This window comes from Panthera leo, chromosome F3, assembly GCF_018350215.1.
Source record: "Panthera leo isolate Ple1 chromosome F3, P.leo_Ple1_pat1.1, whole genome shotgun sequence".
Taxonomy (NCBI): domain Eukaryota; kingdom Metazoa; phylum Chordata; class Mammalia; order Carnivora; family Felidae; genus Panthera; species Panthera leo.
This window is the reverse complement of record NC_056696.1, coordinates 15,122,092-15,138,636: the sequence shown is the minus strand read 5'-3', so window position 1 is coordinate 15,138,636 and position 16,545 is coordinate 15,122,092. Positions and strand designations below refer to the sequence as shown.

At 42.3% G+C, this 16,545-nt stretch overlaps 1 protein-coding gene across 16 annotated transcripts in view; it reads right to left on the bottom strand.

Moving 5' to 3' along the window:
• Positions 1–16,545, bottom strand: part of DNM3 (dynamin 3) — a 571,670-nt gene that overhangs the window by 22,772 nt on the left and 532,353 nt on the right. For 9 of the 16 annotated variants that reach the window (XM_042924852.1, XM_042924855.1, XM_042924859.1 and 6 more), the window contains 2 exons: positions 8,336–8,562; positions 7,418–7,657 (listed from right to left, as the gene is read on the bottom strand). In XM_042924852.1, coding sequence (XP_042780786.1) covers positions 7,418–7,657; positions 8,336–8,562 — 467 coding nt within the window. The other 7 variants (XM_042924853.1, XM_042924857.1, XM_042924854.1 and 4 more) reach the window with 6 other exon arrangements.

The following is a 16,545-nucleotide window of genomic DNA, read 5'->3' as shown; positions in this document are numbered from 1 at the left end:
GGAATCATTAAAAAAATAATTCCAGAAATTAGGGTACCCGCTATTTGTGGGTTTGCTTATCACGTGGCTCTGATGCCTAAAAAGCAGCCAGAAGGAAAAGAAAGTACCATGCCATGATGAGGCTGCCTAAATACCTTGTGGCTTTAGACTTTGCCCTAGGTAGGAATTCTTCTATTTTTGATCAGAGTTGCCAAGTGATCTCAGCTTCATCCACGTACAGGTAATAGGGCATCAATACACATACAGATTCTCTCAAGCCAATGCCCTCCCAACACTGTCCCCCTCCCCCCACACTTAAAAATACCGGCCAGACCAAAAGTGTAATATTCTTTTGGCAACAGCATTTAGTAAGCCAGATGGATTTCATTTGGCAACTAAAGGGTGGAAATACGTGTTTAGCTTCAGAGGTTCCCCCAGACAATGGTTACAGTATGTTGGCTCTAGTGAGCTAAAGGATTTCAGTGTTGGGCATTTAAAAATTCTGTGTTTAAGCAGCAATAAAGTTATGTCAGGCAGACAAAAGCCATCAAACCCTCAGCTAAGTCCTCAACTCCCTTTCTCATACTGCTGGAGGTAAGCATTTAAGGCACATTCTGAGTGAAAGATGCAGTGTTTACAATTTCATGTTTAATTTCCTGGCTGTTTATCAGCTAAAGCAACTCTTGTAAGCTAAATTTCGCTTCTAGTCTTTCACAGTAGCTGATAAGTCAGAGGGGAGGAAGAAGCACCCGGCAGCTCAGGGCCATGAATTGTGGCTCTCTCACCTCTAAATTTTATCCGAGCAGCACACTCCGAGAATGAGCTGTTCGTGCTATGGATCTCTGAAGTCACTGAAAAACATGCCATCTAACCAGAACTGTCTGCATGTGAAGGATTTCCCTGGAAAATCACTCTTCTCTCACAGCGAAGGAGACAAAAGAGGGCACGATGAAAGAGCAGTACTAGCTTGTGTGCGCCTGTCTGCTTACACCGGGTGCAGTTCGCTTTTCTTTTCCTTTTCTCTTCTGCTCTGTTCTTTTCTTTTTTGAGCTGACATCAACTTGTATAGAGGAACATTCAGCAGATTCCAACCGGTGACAGTTTGCTGCCGACTGGCCACAGGAAGAATAATCATCATTTACTGTGCAGTTTTCACTGGTCAGTGGCTCTTGTGCCAGACTCCCGTCTTGGCTGTCTTCCTCTATCAATCAGGTGAAGCCCAGGGCAGGGCTGGGTATCTTGAAACTCAGAAGGGCTTTCCCTGCAATGGCTGAAGCTTAGCAACTTAGAACCCCAGAGAGAACAATGACAGAGCTATTTGCTATTATTTGTCATGGGATGTGGAAACAGTTGTATTCCGTTAACTTAATGCCAGTTACCACTGGGCTAACAGCGGCATATTGTTATATTTACCACTGCCTGCAGCCTGTCTGCATTTATGTTGCTTGTACTTAGTTTGATGTAGATCGTTCCTTCTTTTCTTTTTTCTTCTATCCTCCTGCCACATCGGATGTTTGGAAAAGTAAGATAGGGGACACATCGAAAACAGAAAGGCAATCTGAAGTCCGCCTCGACACCTCTGCAAAACTCCCAGATTCTGACCTTCAGAACCCTTGCAGTTCTGTTCCCGGGCCTCACCTACACACGCTGCCCGTCATTCGCACTGTGGCAGGATGGAGATGTTTGTGTAAAGGAGACTCAAGTTTGCTAGACCCAAGAAGGAAACCACCAGACTAATTTTACCTTCACTTAAACCAGATTGAAACCGAGACTGAAGAATGAAAAACTTTGCCATTAACCATCGATTCACCTCAGTGCAATATTATGTTACGACCAGAATCGTTGTGGAATTTGAATGATTTTGATGGGATAGTTAATTGAGGGGCTTAAATTAAATTGAATATTTTATTTAGTGAACAGTTTATGGCCGCATTTCTGTTTTCATTAAAATATATGAAGCATCATGACAACTCATGTTAAACCTGCAACAAATTATTAATTACATTTGGGATTTCAGTAACAAATTTTGTGACACAGCAGCCTCATGAAATGCATTAAGTATTAAGAATCAGAAAGAATACCTCAAAGTTGTTTCTATTCTTGGCATTTATACTTAAAAATTTTTTTTTGCTTAACTTTTAAATCCAGTCGCTAAAAATAAAAACTGTTCCCTGAAAAATCAGACTACCTAATCATAAATTTATTTATTTGTTCTTTAAAGGGGAAGGACAGTAAGGAAAAAAAAGAAACCTCATGGCTGAAATCAGAAATCACAAGGCGAATTCATCATTTGTCCAAATGACACTCAGCTGCTAAGAGAAGTCATACTTTTAGAGGGCTCTTGAAGAGGGAGCAAATCAGGATGTTTCCAGGACATGATTGCGGGAGAGTCGGACACAGGCTAGTCCCCAAAGTCGCTTAATTGTCCATGTACCCTGAGCCCATGACTTCAATTCTCAGCAGCTTCATCCTTCATGGCACCAAACCTTCATGTTAGGGATGCAAAGACACACTTATAAGAATCGTGGGTTTGTCCTTACTCAAAATTTGGGGGACTGGCTGAAAAACAAAACAAAACAAAACAAGGAGACCTTCTCCCTAAGTGAAAGGGGTTCCGTGTCAACTGTCAATTAAATCAACATATAAAATATGTAAAAGAGATATAGCACAGCAGGGTATCAACGTCAAATGTCTGAAACAAGATTAAATTGTAAAGAGAACCAAATGGCTTTTACTTCCTTAAAGAAAAGACCACGAGTGCAACAATTATCTCCTTGTGTAGAGGGATTTATGTATCTTTTGCCATGGTTGGTTTAGCAGTAAATTATGGAGAATGGGGGACCGGAAGGTGCCATGGCACAAGGGTGCCATGTCAAGTCGGGGGAAATGAATAAGTCACGGAATGGGTCCGAGTGGGAAACCCTGTGGCAGTGCTGATGCCCCTCCGGGGCTGCGCACGCAGAGCAGGGTGCCAGCTTTGCGATGGCACTCATCAGAGAGTCCTCCGATGGAGCGTTTCTTGGTTTCCATCTTGCGTTTCTGTCATGTGGAGGAGTTGGGGTAAAAGCCAAATCCTTTCCTATGATTCAGTTTTGCCATTTTTAAAAGACACCATCAGACTTGGTGACAAGGGTAGTTAAAAGAACATACTTCAGTTTTTCAATATATATTTTTTTAAAGAGAGGATTGAGTGACGAGGCAAATGAAGTTTGCTTTTCCTTGGATAGAGACCCTTCCTCCCACCCTTATCCCCTTTTGACTGTTGCAAAATAGCTTAGTCCAAGGAGAGGGGAGAAGACAAATGAGTAAAATAATGCCAGAATCAGCTGTTGCCAGGAAAAACACGCTCTGCTTCAGTTAATTTGTTCTGTTAATGTCAAAGGCTGTGATTCCCAATTAACTAATTTTAAGAAGCTGTGACTGAAAATAGCTACATCAGCCCCCACGTTAGTATTTGATGAAGATTGGGATCTTCAAGTAAGAGAATAGGGCCCCTAAAGAGGTGGTGATGTCTGCTTAAGATCATCTTGCTAAACAAGAACAAAACTGGCTGGGATTTTCAAACTGGGCTTTAGCCCCTTCAGAGGAGTTGAGTGGGGCGAGAGGGGAGGGGAACGTCAGATATTCTGGCGGTAGAAAATGTTCCACAAATCAGATTTGTGTACACTGAACTTACTAATGACAGAAGCATCCCTACTGGTGAGTCTCTTTGGGACAGAGATGCCCCCCCAGCTCAGGTGGAAGTAATTAAAACAGGCATGTAGCTCGCAGTATTTCCAGCTTCTTCACCGAAAGCCTCCACGCACATAAACCAGAACAGCTTGAGCAGCTGAGAAAAGTGGGGCCAAAAATGACTCCACCCGCCTCTCTCCTTCCTCTTCCTTTACATTGGAATGGAAATATATAATAATTAAAAAAAAAAAAAGCAGAACGCTCATGGTTTCTGTCCAACTGCAAGTGCTTTCATTACCTTTGAATAGGGTTAAAAGTATATATGCTCTTAAAAGTCAAAATCATAACTTGCTAATGAAGTTGCAAATTATCCAGAAGAAAGCTACGTGCAGGCACATGCCGAATGGTGGAATATTTTGCCTCTAAAAGTTCAGTTACTGCCTCTGTAATATTAATGCCCAACAGGGAGCCGGCGGGACATGGTTTGTACTGTCTTGTCACGTTATGAGTTTCTGGTTTCAGATAAAGGACGAGAAAGGGCCCTTAAGAAAGTAAAGAGCTAGGGAAAAAAAAAAAATCAAACTTCCTTCTCGGAAAGCTAAGGGTTGTTTTCCTGGAGATGATGGATAATGGCATTTCATTTTTTTTTTTTTAAGTTTTTAATAGAGAAAATGGAGGCAACTCATAGAGGGAAATCAGAATATATAAATAAACAGAACAAGGTGAAGTTTCAACAAAAGCTTCCTCAACTTTTTTCTTTCTTTTTCCATCTTTGTCGTCTCTTTTTCTCTTTCCTTTTTTTTTTTTTTTTTTGAAATCTTAAACCCCATTTCTGGCTTGCATTTGGTAGGATTCCTGCTCTGGCTTTTATTAAAAACAGACTTTATGTGGTCAGAATTCTTCATCTAAAGCTAAACTTTAATAGGCATAAGGATCCTGACAGAGTCTTTCTTGCTCCCTCTCAGGTGACCCCCCCCCCACCCCCCCAGAGGGGTTTCCCTCCCGTTGTGCTGAACTGGCGCTGAAACTTGAAGGCTCAGCACAAAAACCAACTTTCCTCTTTTACTCTGAACTCTCATTTCTGTTTTACATTTGAGACTCTTTTCAAGGCCAGGGCAAGTTAGATCTGGCTCCAAGCTGAGAATATTCTAGAAATTTTGAATAACATAACTTAACTGCTGTCCTATAAATTCCCCAACACAGATGCATTAAAGCTGATGATTCCCCTTCTCTAGCGCAAGCTACCAATTCCTGCCTGCTACCTTGTGTGCAGGAGCTTGGGAATACCAAGGGCGACTCCATCCCACTTAACAAACCGATTCAGCATTCAACAGAATCTCTGAAGGGTATTGGCAAGCCAGCTTATCTGAAACAAAGAGGTAAAAAAGCCAAGCAAGCAAACAAAGACATGCATGTTCATTCCTGAGGAAAGGCACTGCCAGGTTGCTCTGGTTCCTTCTTATAGCAAAACAGACAAAACAGCCGACTCTTTATGGGACTCCTGTCTTCCCACTCTCAACGCCCTTGCCCAGTGGCCTCCATACCTTCCTGGCACAATGGCAGACACTTTCCCAGTCAATCTGAAGTTTCCTAAAACAGTAATTTAATCTGACTTGCAGTGAGACTCAACAATGATCTTTTTAATTTATTTTTTACACGGAAGGGAAAAATCTCTGAAATACCGTAGTGCAGTGGTTCTCAAGGAGAGGGGGATTTTACACCCCACTCCCCACCTCCCCAAACACGCTGGCAATGTTGCCATTTTTATAGTTGCAACTGGGGGGGGAGGGGAGGAGTACGACTTGGCATCCACTGGGTAAAGGCTCCGATACTGCAAAACATACTGAAGTGCGTGGGACAGCCCCCCACAAGGAAAATGCCAGCAGTGCCGAGGTTGAGAAACCCTGGTATTGTGGTCAGGAGACTGGGCTCTGGAGTCAGACTGCTTGGGATTAAAGCCCAGCTCCATTCGGGTCTGGTCGAGCAGCCTTGGGCAAGTTGTTTAGAACTCTGTGCCTCATCTGTAAAGTGGATAATAACCTATCCTTTTGGGTTGCTGTGCGCAGTAAACAAAAATGTACCTGCAAAGCACTTAGGACAGTGCCTAGCATACAGTGAGAGCACAATAAATATTAGCTATCACTTTTACTATTATTACTAGAAATTTAGCTGTGTTCCAAATGAGTTATAAACTGAACCTATTTTTAAGAAAAAAAAAATAGGTTTGAGAGTACATATATCCTTTCTGATTGGGACCAAAGTGATGATAACCCTAACAACCACAGTGCCTTGCAGTTTATCAGGCTCTTTCAAACACCTCATTTCATATGACGTGGGCAACGACCTTGGTGAAATCGTTCCTCTTTCATTGATGGGGAACCCCTAGCTCAGAGTTTAATGAGTTGTGCGAGGTCTGTGACAAACAAGGTTTTCTGATTTCACATCCTCTGTCATTCCTGCTACACCACCCTTTGTTTACATGTTTAAGTTGCCCCTTCTCTTCATTTCACCCAAAAATATGAAGATCAGAATAAATGTAAGGCCCGCAATCAGAGGGTGAGGTGACTCAGGCTTCGTGGGCCGGAGGAAGTCACTTCTGTTTTATGGTACGTGCATAGTAAGGTTTTCCTTCATTAAGCATACAAATATTTTAATCCTCTGAATTGAATTAAAAAAAAATTAAATTTCTGTATGGGCTAATGTTCTTTCCTTTGAAAATTTCTGATGTTGAGGACAAAACCTCCTAATTCCTTCTATATTTAAAATCTCTATGGGGCGCCTGGGTGGCTCAGTCGGTTGAGCGGCCGACTTCGGCTCAGGTCATGATCTTGCGGTCTGTGAGTTCAAGCCCCGCGTCGGGCTCTGTGCTGACAGCTCAGAGCCTGGAGCCTGTTTCAGATTCTGTGTCTCCCTCTCTCTGACCCTCCCCCATTCATGCTCTGTCTCTCTCTGTCTCAAAAAAAAAATAAACATTAAAAAAAATTAAAAAAAAAAATCTCTAATTATACATATTGTACATATTTGACTGTAAATGCACAAAAGTGAGAATATAGCTTCAACTGTATACGTTTCAAGTTTCGTTTACTTATTCAGTATTTTGTTTCACAAGCCTGAAAAATCTGCTTACACATGCCAAGGTGTATTATTCAAATGTACAAAGTTCCATCTCATGTATGGTTAGTGACTGCACACAGCAATCATCATGTGCGTGTTAAAATTTTTATGCGTAGTTAAAAAAAAAAAAAGGTTGCAAACTAATCAGTCCGGTTTTTACTCAGGCTACATTAAAGTTAATAATATTGGGCTTAAGGGTTATAGTTCAGAGGGCAGATGGATAATATTCCTTGAAGTTAGTGGTTTTCTAGAACTCCTTTGGTAATAGAGAAGGCAAGGCCTTAGCTCCTGATACTCTCGGGACCTATGGCGCACACAGCTTGCAATAACCCCGCCACAGCTCTTTCTTGCCTTTCAAAGTGCTCTCTCAGATTCTACGAACAGCTGCCCAAATGTCATTCATTTGGACCCAGTTTTCTGTGGTCTCATTAAGTGTGTGCCAGTTGGTAAAGGAGAGGTTTGGACCACATATTGGTTTTTAAATGGTGTCACAGGCTCCACCATTTGCCCACAATACCCTTCCCGGGTGAAAATCGCAAATGTGTAGGATAATATCTTTGCGATTTTCTTTTCCAAATAAACTCTGTCTGTCATGCTATGAGAAGAGAACCGAAGAGCACACACCGGCTTGTGCTGCGCGCAGAGCACTCACCTGGGGACACTGGGCGGGGCCCTGGTAGGCCGGGAGGGCACTTGCGGGGGCGCTCCGGACCAGTCGCTGCTGCTGCTGGGGAAGGGGGGCAGCGGGCCGGGCCGGAAGGGCACGGGGGGCGCCCCCGAGTGGGGTCCGGGAGAGGGAATGGCCGGTGCGGGCCCTCTGCCGGAAGCGGGCCGCGTGAGGGGACCGCTCAGGGTCAGCCGCCTCTGGGTGGTGGGGCTCGGAGGGGGTGACCTGGGGAGAGACAGAGCAGTTTCTGTCTGAATTCATCTTTAAGAGAGTATTTTATAGCTTCCTGGTTGCTTTGTAAAAATTACACTTTGACTGCTTGCTGGCTTGGTGGGAAGACTATGCCGCTCTTGAGCTTAGGGTCCTGGGTCGGATCCCCATGCTGGGTGTCGAGATTACTTTAAAAAAAACTTAAAAAAAGAAAAGGTATACAAGGAGTCAATGGTGGAGAGGAGGTTCCCTCCTTCCAACCGTGCACTCTGTGGAGACAACCAGTAGCTGTTTCTTGTGTATCCTTTTCAAATACCTTCTATAATACAACACAATAAAATACAGTGCCATATAATGCAATGTTCTCTCTCTCTCTCTCTAAATTCCTTTTTTGTACATATTAGAACACAACATTCTACAACTTACTTTTTTTTTTTTTAAAGCTTCACATTAATTTGACTATCTTTTCATTTCAGTATAGAACTTACTCTTTTTAATGACCACATAACATTCCACTGTAGGGATGTTTTGTGCTTGTTTTTGAAGGGGGTTGGGAAAATCTGACCTCCTCTTTCACTCCTGGACTTACATTATCCTTTTTCTTCAGGTTCATATTGGTTTAGGGAAGCAAACTCAGAAAATGATACCGGGTGAGCTTGGCAGGCCTCCGGTGACATGGGGCCATTTTCCTACCTGCGGGAGTGCTGTATCCAGGAGTCATCCACAGGAGGCGGTGCAGGGGTGAAAGTGGTGGCGGTGTTGATGTCACCAATGATCACGAGGGCCTCTTTAAGGGCTTGGTACATTCGGAGCATCTCATCCCGGCGCTGCGCCTGTTCAGCAGATTCCTCCATCAGAGTGTTCTGGTCCTCCGAAGAATATAACTGTGCTAGGAGCTCCGAATTGATGAAATCTTTAACCTGTCAGGTCACCACAGAAAAATAAAAATGGGAACACACGTGCGGTCAGATGGCATAAACTGGCTCAGAGGCTGTGGACAAAGTCTACAACAGCCCACTCTGGGAAAAGGTGCATGATGCGTGAGGTATGCAAGATGTACGGTGTGTATGCATCTATTTACTCCTAGTTTCCTCCTGCCCTCCCAGTTCTCAGCACCAGTGCAGGAACAGTTTTTCCCTCTGTCTCATGGCTGTGGACTAAAGGAAAACCTACATTAGTTGAAAAGAGGGCTAAACCCTGCCATCGCCAGAGCAGGGCCTGTTGGCTACGTAAGCATTTCCACCATGTTGTCTGAGGCTGCTTGGCTTAGAGACGAGGCAGGTACCAGGAGGGAAGAAGCAGTGTTTTCAACAGAAAACACTGATGTAAGAAACCTATATAATACCACAAGCCATCCACTCCTTGGTATTCCTAGCTCTTACCAAAATCACTGAAACACTAGCAAGATCCCAGGATGCGGTGTCATCTCAAAAGTGGAATTAGTACCAATAAGTGAATTTTTATTAAACACAGAACCTTCTATAATTATGCAAGTTGATTTACCAAAAAAAAGTGAGAGTCTCCGCTTTCTAGAAGTTTCCAATAGAAGCTACTTAACAGTAATGAGAACTGGCATGAGTCTCCATGGTTAGCAGATACATGAAAAAAGACTTAAGTCCCAACAATACGTATGAGTCTTAGGGGAGTGGCATTTTGTAGCAGAACGAGAATGGAGAGGATGCATATACTGCACCACCCTGCGGGAGAGAGCACTGGCCACCATATTTCTCCAAGTCTAAGATACCAGTAATTTGAAGACACCATGATTTTCTGGGCCACAAAGAGAACACACCATCAAGTAAACTATGACAGAATGCCAAGATGCCATTGAGTGTGACATGCATCTTCGGCGTCAGAAATATTAAATGTGAAGTGAATGAGGATCGGTGGAATATGGTGTGTCCCAAGTGCCTTCAGAAGTCTTCTGATTTAATTCTCACCACACACTTAGGAAATGTATTATGATCCCAATTTTTTTAATGTTTATTTATTTTTGAGACAGAGAGAGACAGAGAGAGAGCGAGCGCACGAGCAGGGAGGGCAGAGAGAGGGAGAGAGAGAATCCCAAGCAGGCTCACGCCTGTCAGCACAGTGCCCGATATGGGGCTTGAACTCACCAACTGTGAGATCATGACCTGAGCTGAAATCAAGAGCTGGATGCTCAACTGACCGAGCCACCCAGGGGCCCCTATGATCCCAATTTTACAGATAAAGCAATTGAAGTTCAGAGTTTAAGTACGTTGCCCCAAATCACATAACATTAGGTTGAATCCCAAATCTTTTGACTAAAGGTCTGGTGCTCTTTCCATTACCGTCTTCCCCGCTTTGAGTGCTTAGAAAAGACAATTTGGGGGGTGCCTGGGTGGCACAGTCGGTTGGGCGTCTGACTTCAGCTCAGGTTGTGATTTCACAGTTCATGAGTTTGGGCTCCGAGTCGGGCTCTGTGCTGACAGCTCAGAGCCTGGAGCCTGCTTCGGATTCTGTGTCCCCCTCTCTCTGTGTCCCGCCCCCACTCACACTCTGTCTCTCTCTCTCAAAAATAAAGATTAAAAAAAATTAAAAAAAAAAAGACAATTTATGTTTAAGCATCATTATTTTACAGTGGCAAGGAAGTATGCTAATTGACTTAAGCCTAGAAAAATAAACCAACCTGGATTTTTCAGTTTCTCTGTTAAATGAAACTAACCCTTATCTAGAGTCACTGGGTCTTTCTAAGAAAGAGCAAAGGCCAGTATATTTAATTGTTACAAATTCAGGCAGACAACGGAATAGCTGTCAGATGCTCAAAATTCCTGGGTTGTGGTTAAATACATAACCAAGAGATAAGAGTCTAAAACACATAGCTTTATTATTTTTTTAAAGGTATCAAACTATGTAAATAGTTTAGAAAATTCAGGTAAATCACAGCTTCACTGTGGTGAAATAAAAAGTATTCTTTGCACATATTTTGTAAACCAAGAGTGACTCAAATATGGAAGTAATCTAGTAGACAGGATGTATTTGGACAACTGTCTAGTAGGGTAGGTTTATGTGTGATAGTTGTGGAAGGTAAATGTGGCCAGGTCACCTAGGGCCAGATGTGAAAGCCTTGAATGCCAAAGAAAACTATTTGAACCTTATCCACTTGGTAATGGGAAGCCACAGAAAACTTGTAAACAAGTAAGTGAAATGATAAAAGAGAGATTAGGGAAATTAGTCTGTGATTGGAAAAGAATTTGTAAGGGTGGTAACAGCGATAAAGAAATCTGTTATAAGACTAATAGATCATTTATGAGATGGTGAGGGTTTAATCTAGCAAGATTGCAGTGGAATAGAAAAGATGGGCACAGCTAAATTACATTATAAAGGAAAAGCCAACTCGACTTGGTGCTGTTTTGATGTAACAGGGCAAGAACGAAAGGAACAAGGACACCTCAACCACTGAGGTTTGGGTGAGTCGAAGAGCAGAAAATCTAAAGTCAGGAAGGAAAGTTAGACTTCGAGGAAAGACAGTAAAGTTAGCTTCGGGAATATTTCATTCCCCCTTTTTTGGAGAATTATTCACTTTTCAGCACACTTGCAGGAGTCCCAAGGAGTACCCAAGGAGTCAGGGACATTCACACAAATCTTCCACGGCTGGGTGTGTGTGTGCACTCAGATACATGGCGCAGCTCAGAACTCAAAACCAGACAATTTTCCTGGCATTGAACAGCAGTCGAGTTCAGCTAGTCTGAAGCTTTACCTCTAACTGGAGCATCACTTAGAATCTATTAAACGTAATTTAAAAGAAGGTCCTTCCAAGAATAGATTTAAAGCAGGTCTGAAGTAAGAAGCGGCTGTCAAACCACGAAATAAAATAATAAGGGCTTGTTTCAGCATTCTGATAAAAGATCTGCCTTGAATCAACTCTTCCACATCAAATGTTACACACCAAAACTTGCCTACTATCCCAAAGACTTGGCAAAAGCTCTGAATTCATAGAAGTATGATTAGCATGGGAGAAAACAGCGGTGCAGCACAGTGGTCAAGAGCTCAGGCTCTGGGAGCAAACAGCTCTGAATCCGAGTCCCAGCTCCCATGCTTCCCGTTCTTAGGCAAATAGCAACCTCTGTCAGTCTCAGGTTCCTGATCTGCAGAATGAGGGCAGCGGTTGTAGCTGCGTCAAGGGCTGTCCTGAGGATCATAAACTGCCTCGCACAATGCCTCGCATTTCGTTAGTGCTCAGCACACAAAAGCTATTCTTGCTAAAGCACATAGGCCAGACTGGCGTTAGGTGAGCAGACGCGCAAGAACAAAAGAGCAAGCTATCGCAATAGTGCAGGCATCAAGTGACATACAGAGTTCAATACAGAGCGTATGCAGGTGAACATTTTATTTTGCACTGGAACAAAACTTTAGCCTCTACTCATGTGCTAGCTTACCGCGGTGATGCTACAACTGGAACAAAGGTAGGGGGGACTTCAGGGAATTTCCAGACACTTCAGGGACTTTCTGAGCAGTCCGTGTGTCCCTGGTACAAATATGTAAATCAAGGATTCTGCACGACAATTGAGGCCAAGTAGATCTCTTTGAGATGATGGCATTTGGAATGTACCTCACGGAAGGTGACATAGACGAATTATACTTGGATGTAAGACTTGAAATAATATTTATGTTTTTAATTAATTATAACACCTTATAACCTATACATCTTGGCACGGTCCACAAAAAAAAATCCTCATACGCAAAACCTCACTGCAGCTCAGACTCCACATGCTAGATAAACAGGCATGACTGTGCCATGTCGTTCTGCTCAGTGTAGAGGAATGTGAGGTCATTAAAAACCTTCCACATGTTTTCCCCTCTTTCTTACTTTAACCCTTCTCTATCAACCTGTGATAGGTTTGCAACTTAGACCTTTTTTTGTCTTCATAACTAAGACCATTTTAAGGCCTTCACAAATGGAAGGGACATTCCCAGAATTGTCACACAATTCTGTTACTAAGAAGACCGTTTCCTTAAGGTCTCTCCGTCTCTAGACGGGAGGGCTGCAGTCTGTGACTGCTCGCGGTCACACGGGTAAGTATGTAAAAAACGTAACTGAGAAGTGTAAACGTGCTTACTTTGGGAAAAGGGCTTGGTGACAAGCTTGTGATTTTTTGAGCTCTCACAGTTCTTTCACGTCTGCTTTAGCTCCCTTTCCATTTCTCAGGGATTTAGTTCTGCTAGAGACCAATGACGTTTCCCTTCTTTAAAAAGCAACATCCTTTGACTCACAAACATAACGTCAAGCAGAAGAAGTTAGACACCAACAAGCACGCACTATATATGATTCCATAGTTCTATGGAACTATGGTTCCATAGTTCGAGAACAGGCAGCACCCTGCTATGCTGTAAAAAATCAGGAGAGTTACCCTTGGGGGGGGGGGATGTGATGAGGGTGGGGGGGAGGGGAAACACGAGGGGGACTTCTGGACCCTGGTCCCGATCTGTTTCTTGAGCAGGATGCTGAGTTCTTGACCCACAGAAACAAACTCAGTGTCCTGGTATTTAAGGTATACTTTCACCTCAAATAATGAACATTTGAAATAACACTCTACTTCATACACACGAAAGTTACAGCGAGTTCTGAAACTAGGGCACATGTTACTAATTTTCCAGCAAAGTGCCAATGGCCAAGGAGACTGGATGTGGATCTCCGGGGGTCCAGGAGCAGCACACACTCCAAGTGTGAAACGCCTCTAGGCTTCATATTTGGTTCTTAAAAAGTTTCATAAAAACTTTATGTTCTATTTTGTATTATCTGGGTTTGCTTGAATTTCTAGTTAATATGTAAAACATTGCTTCTCATATGCAAACAACCTAATGAAATCTTTGAGTAAATGAACCTTCTGGGAAGATACACCAGGTATGTGCTGTGGGGATAGGAGTCCCCCAGTTTGAGAAGGTTGAGCTGTATTTAGTTTTCCTAACCTCGCCATATGCATTAACGGACGTTAAAATGGACAGACCCTCAGACTGCAAATGGGAGGATCTGGATTTTCATCTTGACCCTGCCAGCCCCAGCTGTGTGACCCTGGGAAAGTCACTTAACCTCTCGGAGGCTCAGTTTCTTCATTTATAATCTGGGCAAAATAATGGGTACCCAGTGGGTGGCTGTCCTATGGGTCCCAACACAGAATTGTGGACCACTTTGCCAGTCACACTTTTACAATCAGGCTGGATCCCCTTTCTTGATTTTCTGATGACGAATCTTCCGGTGGAGTGAGCTGCGGAGGAGAGGCCATCAAACTGTGCTTGCCATGGGGTGTTAATGTGTGTCCTGAACAAAAGTCTGCTGCTTCGACTGTAGCCTGACCAGAAGGACCGGCTGTCATAAACGTGCTATTTCTTTGTGCCGCTGTTACCTAGCATGCTTAAGCAATGAAACAGCTGCTGCCCTTCAATAGACAAAGGCTTACAGTATGTCTGAGGCAAGGCATTTATTGCTGGCTTTAAACTTCTTAAATAATTCCATATGGAGACTTGAGTGGCAGAACACTTAATGTAAACTTTCAAAGGAAACTGCCCACCAAATTCTGAACTTTATAAAAGTTGGCTGAAACATATTCTTTTTCAGAAGGCAGAGCAGCCATTCGCATTTCAAAGAGGAAAGGCCACAGCACCACCTTCCATGGTGACTGTCCACAGGCAGAGGACCCCGTTTCAGGCATTTATCGGTTCTGGAGCGTCTACCCAAAGCCATTTCCAGAAACAGCAGGGTTAAGTGAATGGAATTTAGAATGAGCAGTCAAGGTATTTGTTTTCTAGCTGTGATTCTATGATTAATTCTCTACCTTGAAGACCTCTGCACCTTAAAGTGAATAAAAAATCAACACATGTGCACGACACGGTGCTGGGCGTCCACCATGTTTCTCTTCCCTGTACTCAATAGAACACTTCCAGAATGAACAAAAAGGGCTCAGACATTCTGCACAAAAAGATGCTCTGAGAATATGGCACTTAAAAATAGCCATTTTTTTACATTTTTACATATATAATGATCAAATATATAAAAAACTATATATTCTTATATACACAGTAAAAACATAGATAAAATAATACTCAAGGAAAAGTGGTCATCTGAGATACGTAAAACTATTTTCTGACAGATACAAAAAGTTAAATTTCAAAGAAAGATAACCATAATTTCGTAAGAATCTGGCATTACATGATGTTTCCGTTTTCTCCACATTCCTATTAATCTCCATGTCAAGGTCTGACCGTGCCGATCAGGTCAGAATTGAAGTCTTCGTTCTCACCATTCTGAAGGTCTCTCTCAAGACAGTTCCAAGAGCTCTGCCTCCATGGATTATGCCCTGGAGGTGGGGGTTTAGCCATTTCATTAAAGCCAACAAGCACACCGGTGAGGGGTGAGGGCAATTACTCCCACATTTCTTTGTGTATGTGTGTGTGTGTTTCTTGAGAAGGTGAAAGTAGGATGGATTTGTGAGAGAGTCATTTTTTTTCCTCCTTTTAACTAATTAGTGTCAGGCTACTCCTTACAGCTCTAGACAGGAAGTGCTATTTCCTGTGCTGATGATTTAATATAGCGCAGAGCAACCTAGTGTTTGAACTGATGGCAGCACTAATGACTTACGATAAAATCGTGAAAAGATAAATGATACTTAATCAGGAAAATGTTTAAATAAGCAAGTGCCTGGATATACCACGGCAAAACAACCTGAACTCATTTAAGCAAAGTTAAGAGGGTAATTTTAAAAATACACAGACTATTTGTTTACTACTTTATATTTTTCAAAATGGCATATAGTTGCATTTATTATGTTCTCTGACAATACAGTGAGGCAGCTCCTTGTTCTTACCGTAATTTTAGAAGTGACTGACTTCAGTTCAGAGGGCCCAAATAATTTGCTTCAGGTCACACAGTAGGCTGCTGACTAAGCTGAAGAATACAATTCATAGTTTGCAAATTTCCAATATATTGCTTACCAACTGCTGATACTTCCAAGTATCCTACTAACCTTGGTTGAATATGCAAAAATGTGTCTGGGAATGGAGTTAGGTAAAAACCATGGGTGCTTAGGGTTTCTTCAAGAAGGGTTTCCTTCAAGGGGTTTCTTCAAGGAAACCTTTATTCAAGGAATGAATAGACCATGAACAACAACAGAAGGTCATATTTACAAACACAATTTTGAAATAAATCCTGAAATATGGATAAAGGCTTTTTATAGTTCTTATATAGGCAGCCAGCCACACTGCTTTCTTACAAGTATATTTTTCATTGTATTTCCATATATATTATCTTCTGGAATAAATCCCTAAGCCGGGTACTTTTTCTATGATTAGTGTTTTACATATGGAGGACCTAGATGCAAAGAAGTTAACTGATTTGTCTTTAGGTCAATAGAGTTTGTAGCAGAGCCAGGCTTAGAATACAGGTTTCTCCTAAGTTCTAGCACGGGGTTCTTTTTAGTACCTTTGCCAGCTAATTTTTATTTGTTACAAGCAAATGCTCATAATATATCATTGATTTAAATAAAAAGGTGCCCCTAGAAGATTGCTAGAACTAAAAATGCTGGTATCTCCTTTTCAAGAGTCAGAAAAGCCTGTTATAAGGCACCCCATTACAGCCTATCTTATCTAAAAGATAATTTCTCAAATAACTTGGGATATAACTTGTACTTTAATAAACTAGCTACCCAGAGAACCAAACTAGACCATAATTTAAGTATCATATCCTGACTACTATAAAAATAACCATGAAAAAGGAGAGATTCTACATGATACAGATCGATTGAGGGCTAGTGTAGCAGGCACTTTAAGATCTGTGGCAATATCATCATTACTTTAGAAAAGTTGACTGACTTTTAATCCAAGGGGATAGGGCAAAAAGCCATTTTCCCAGGTTAAAATAGCATTCCATAGCTTTTAGAAGGTGTAAA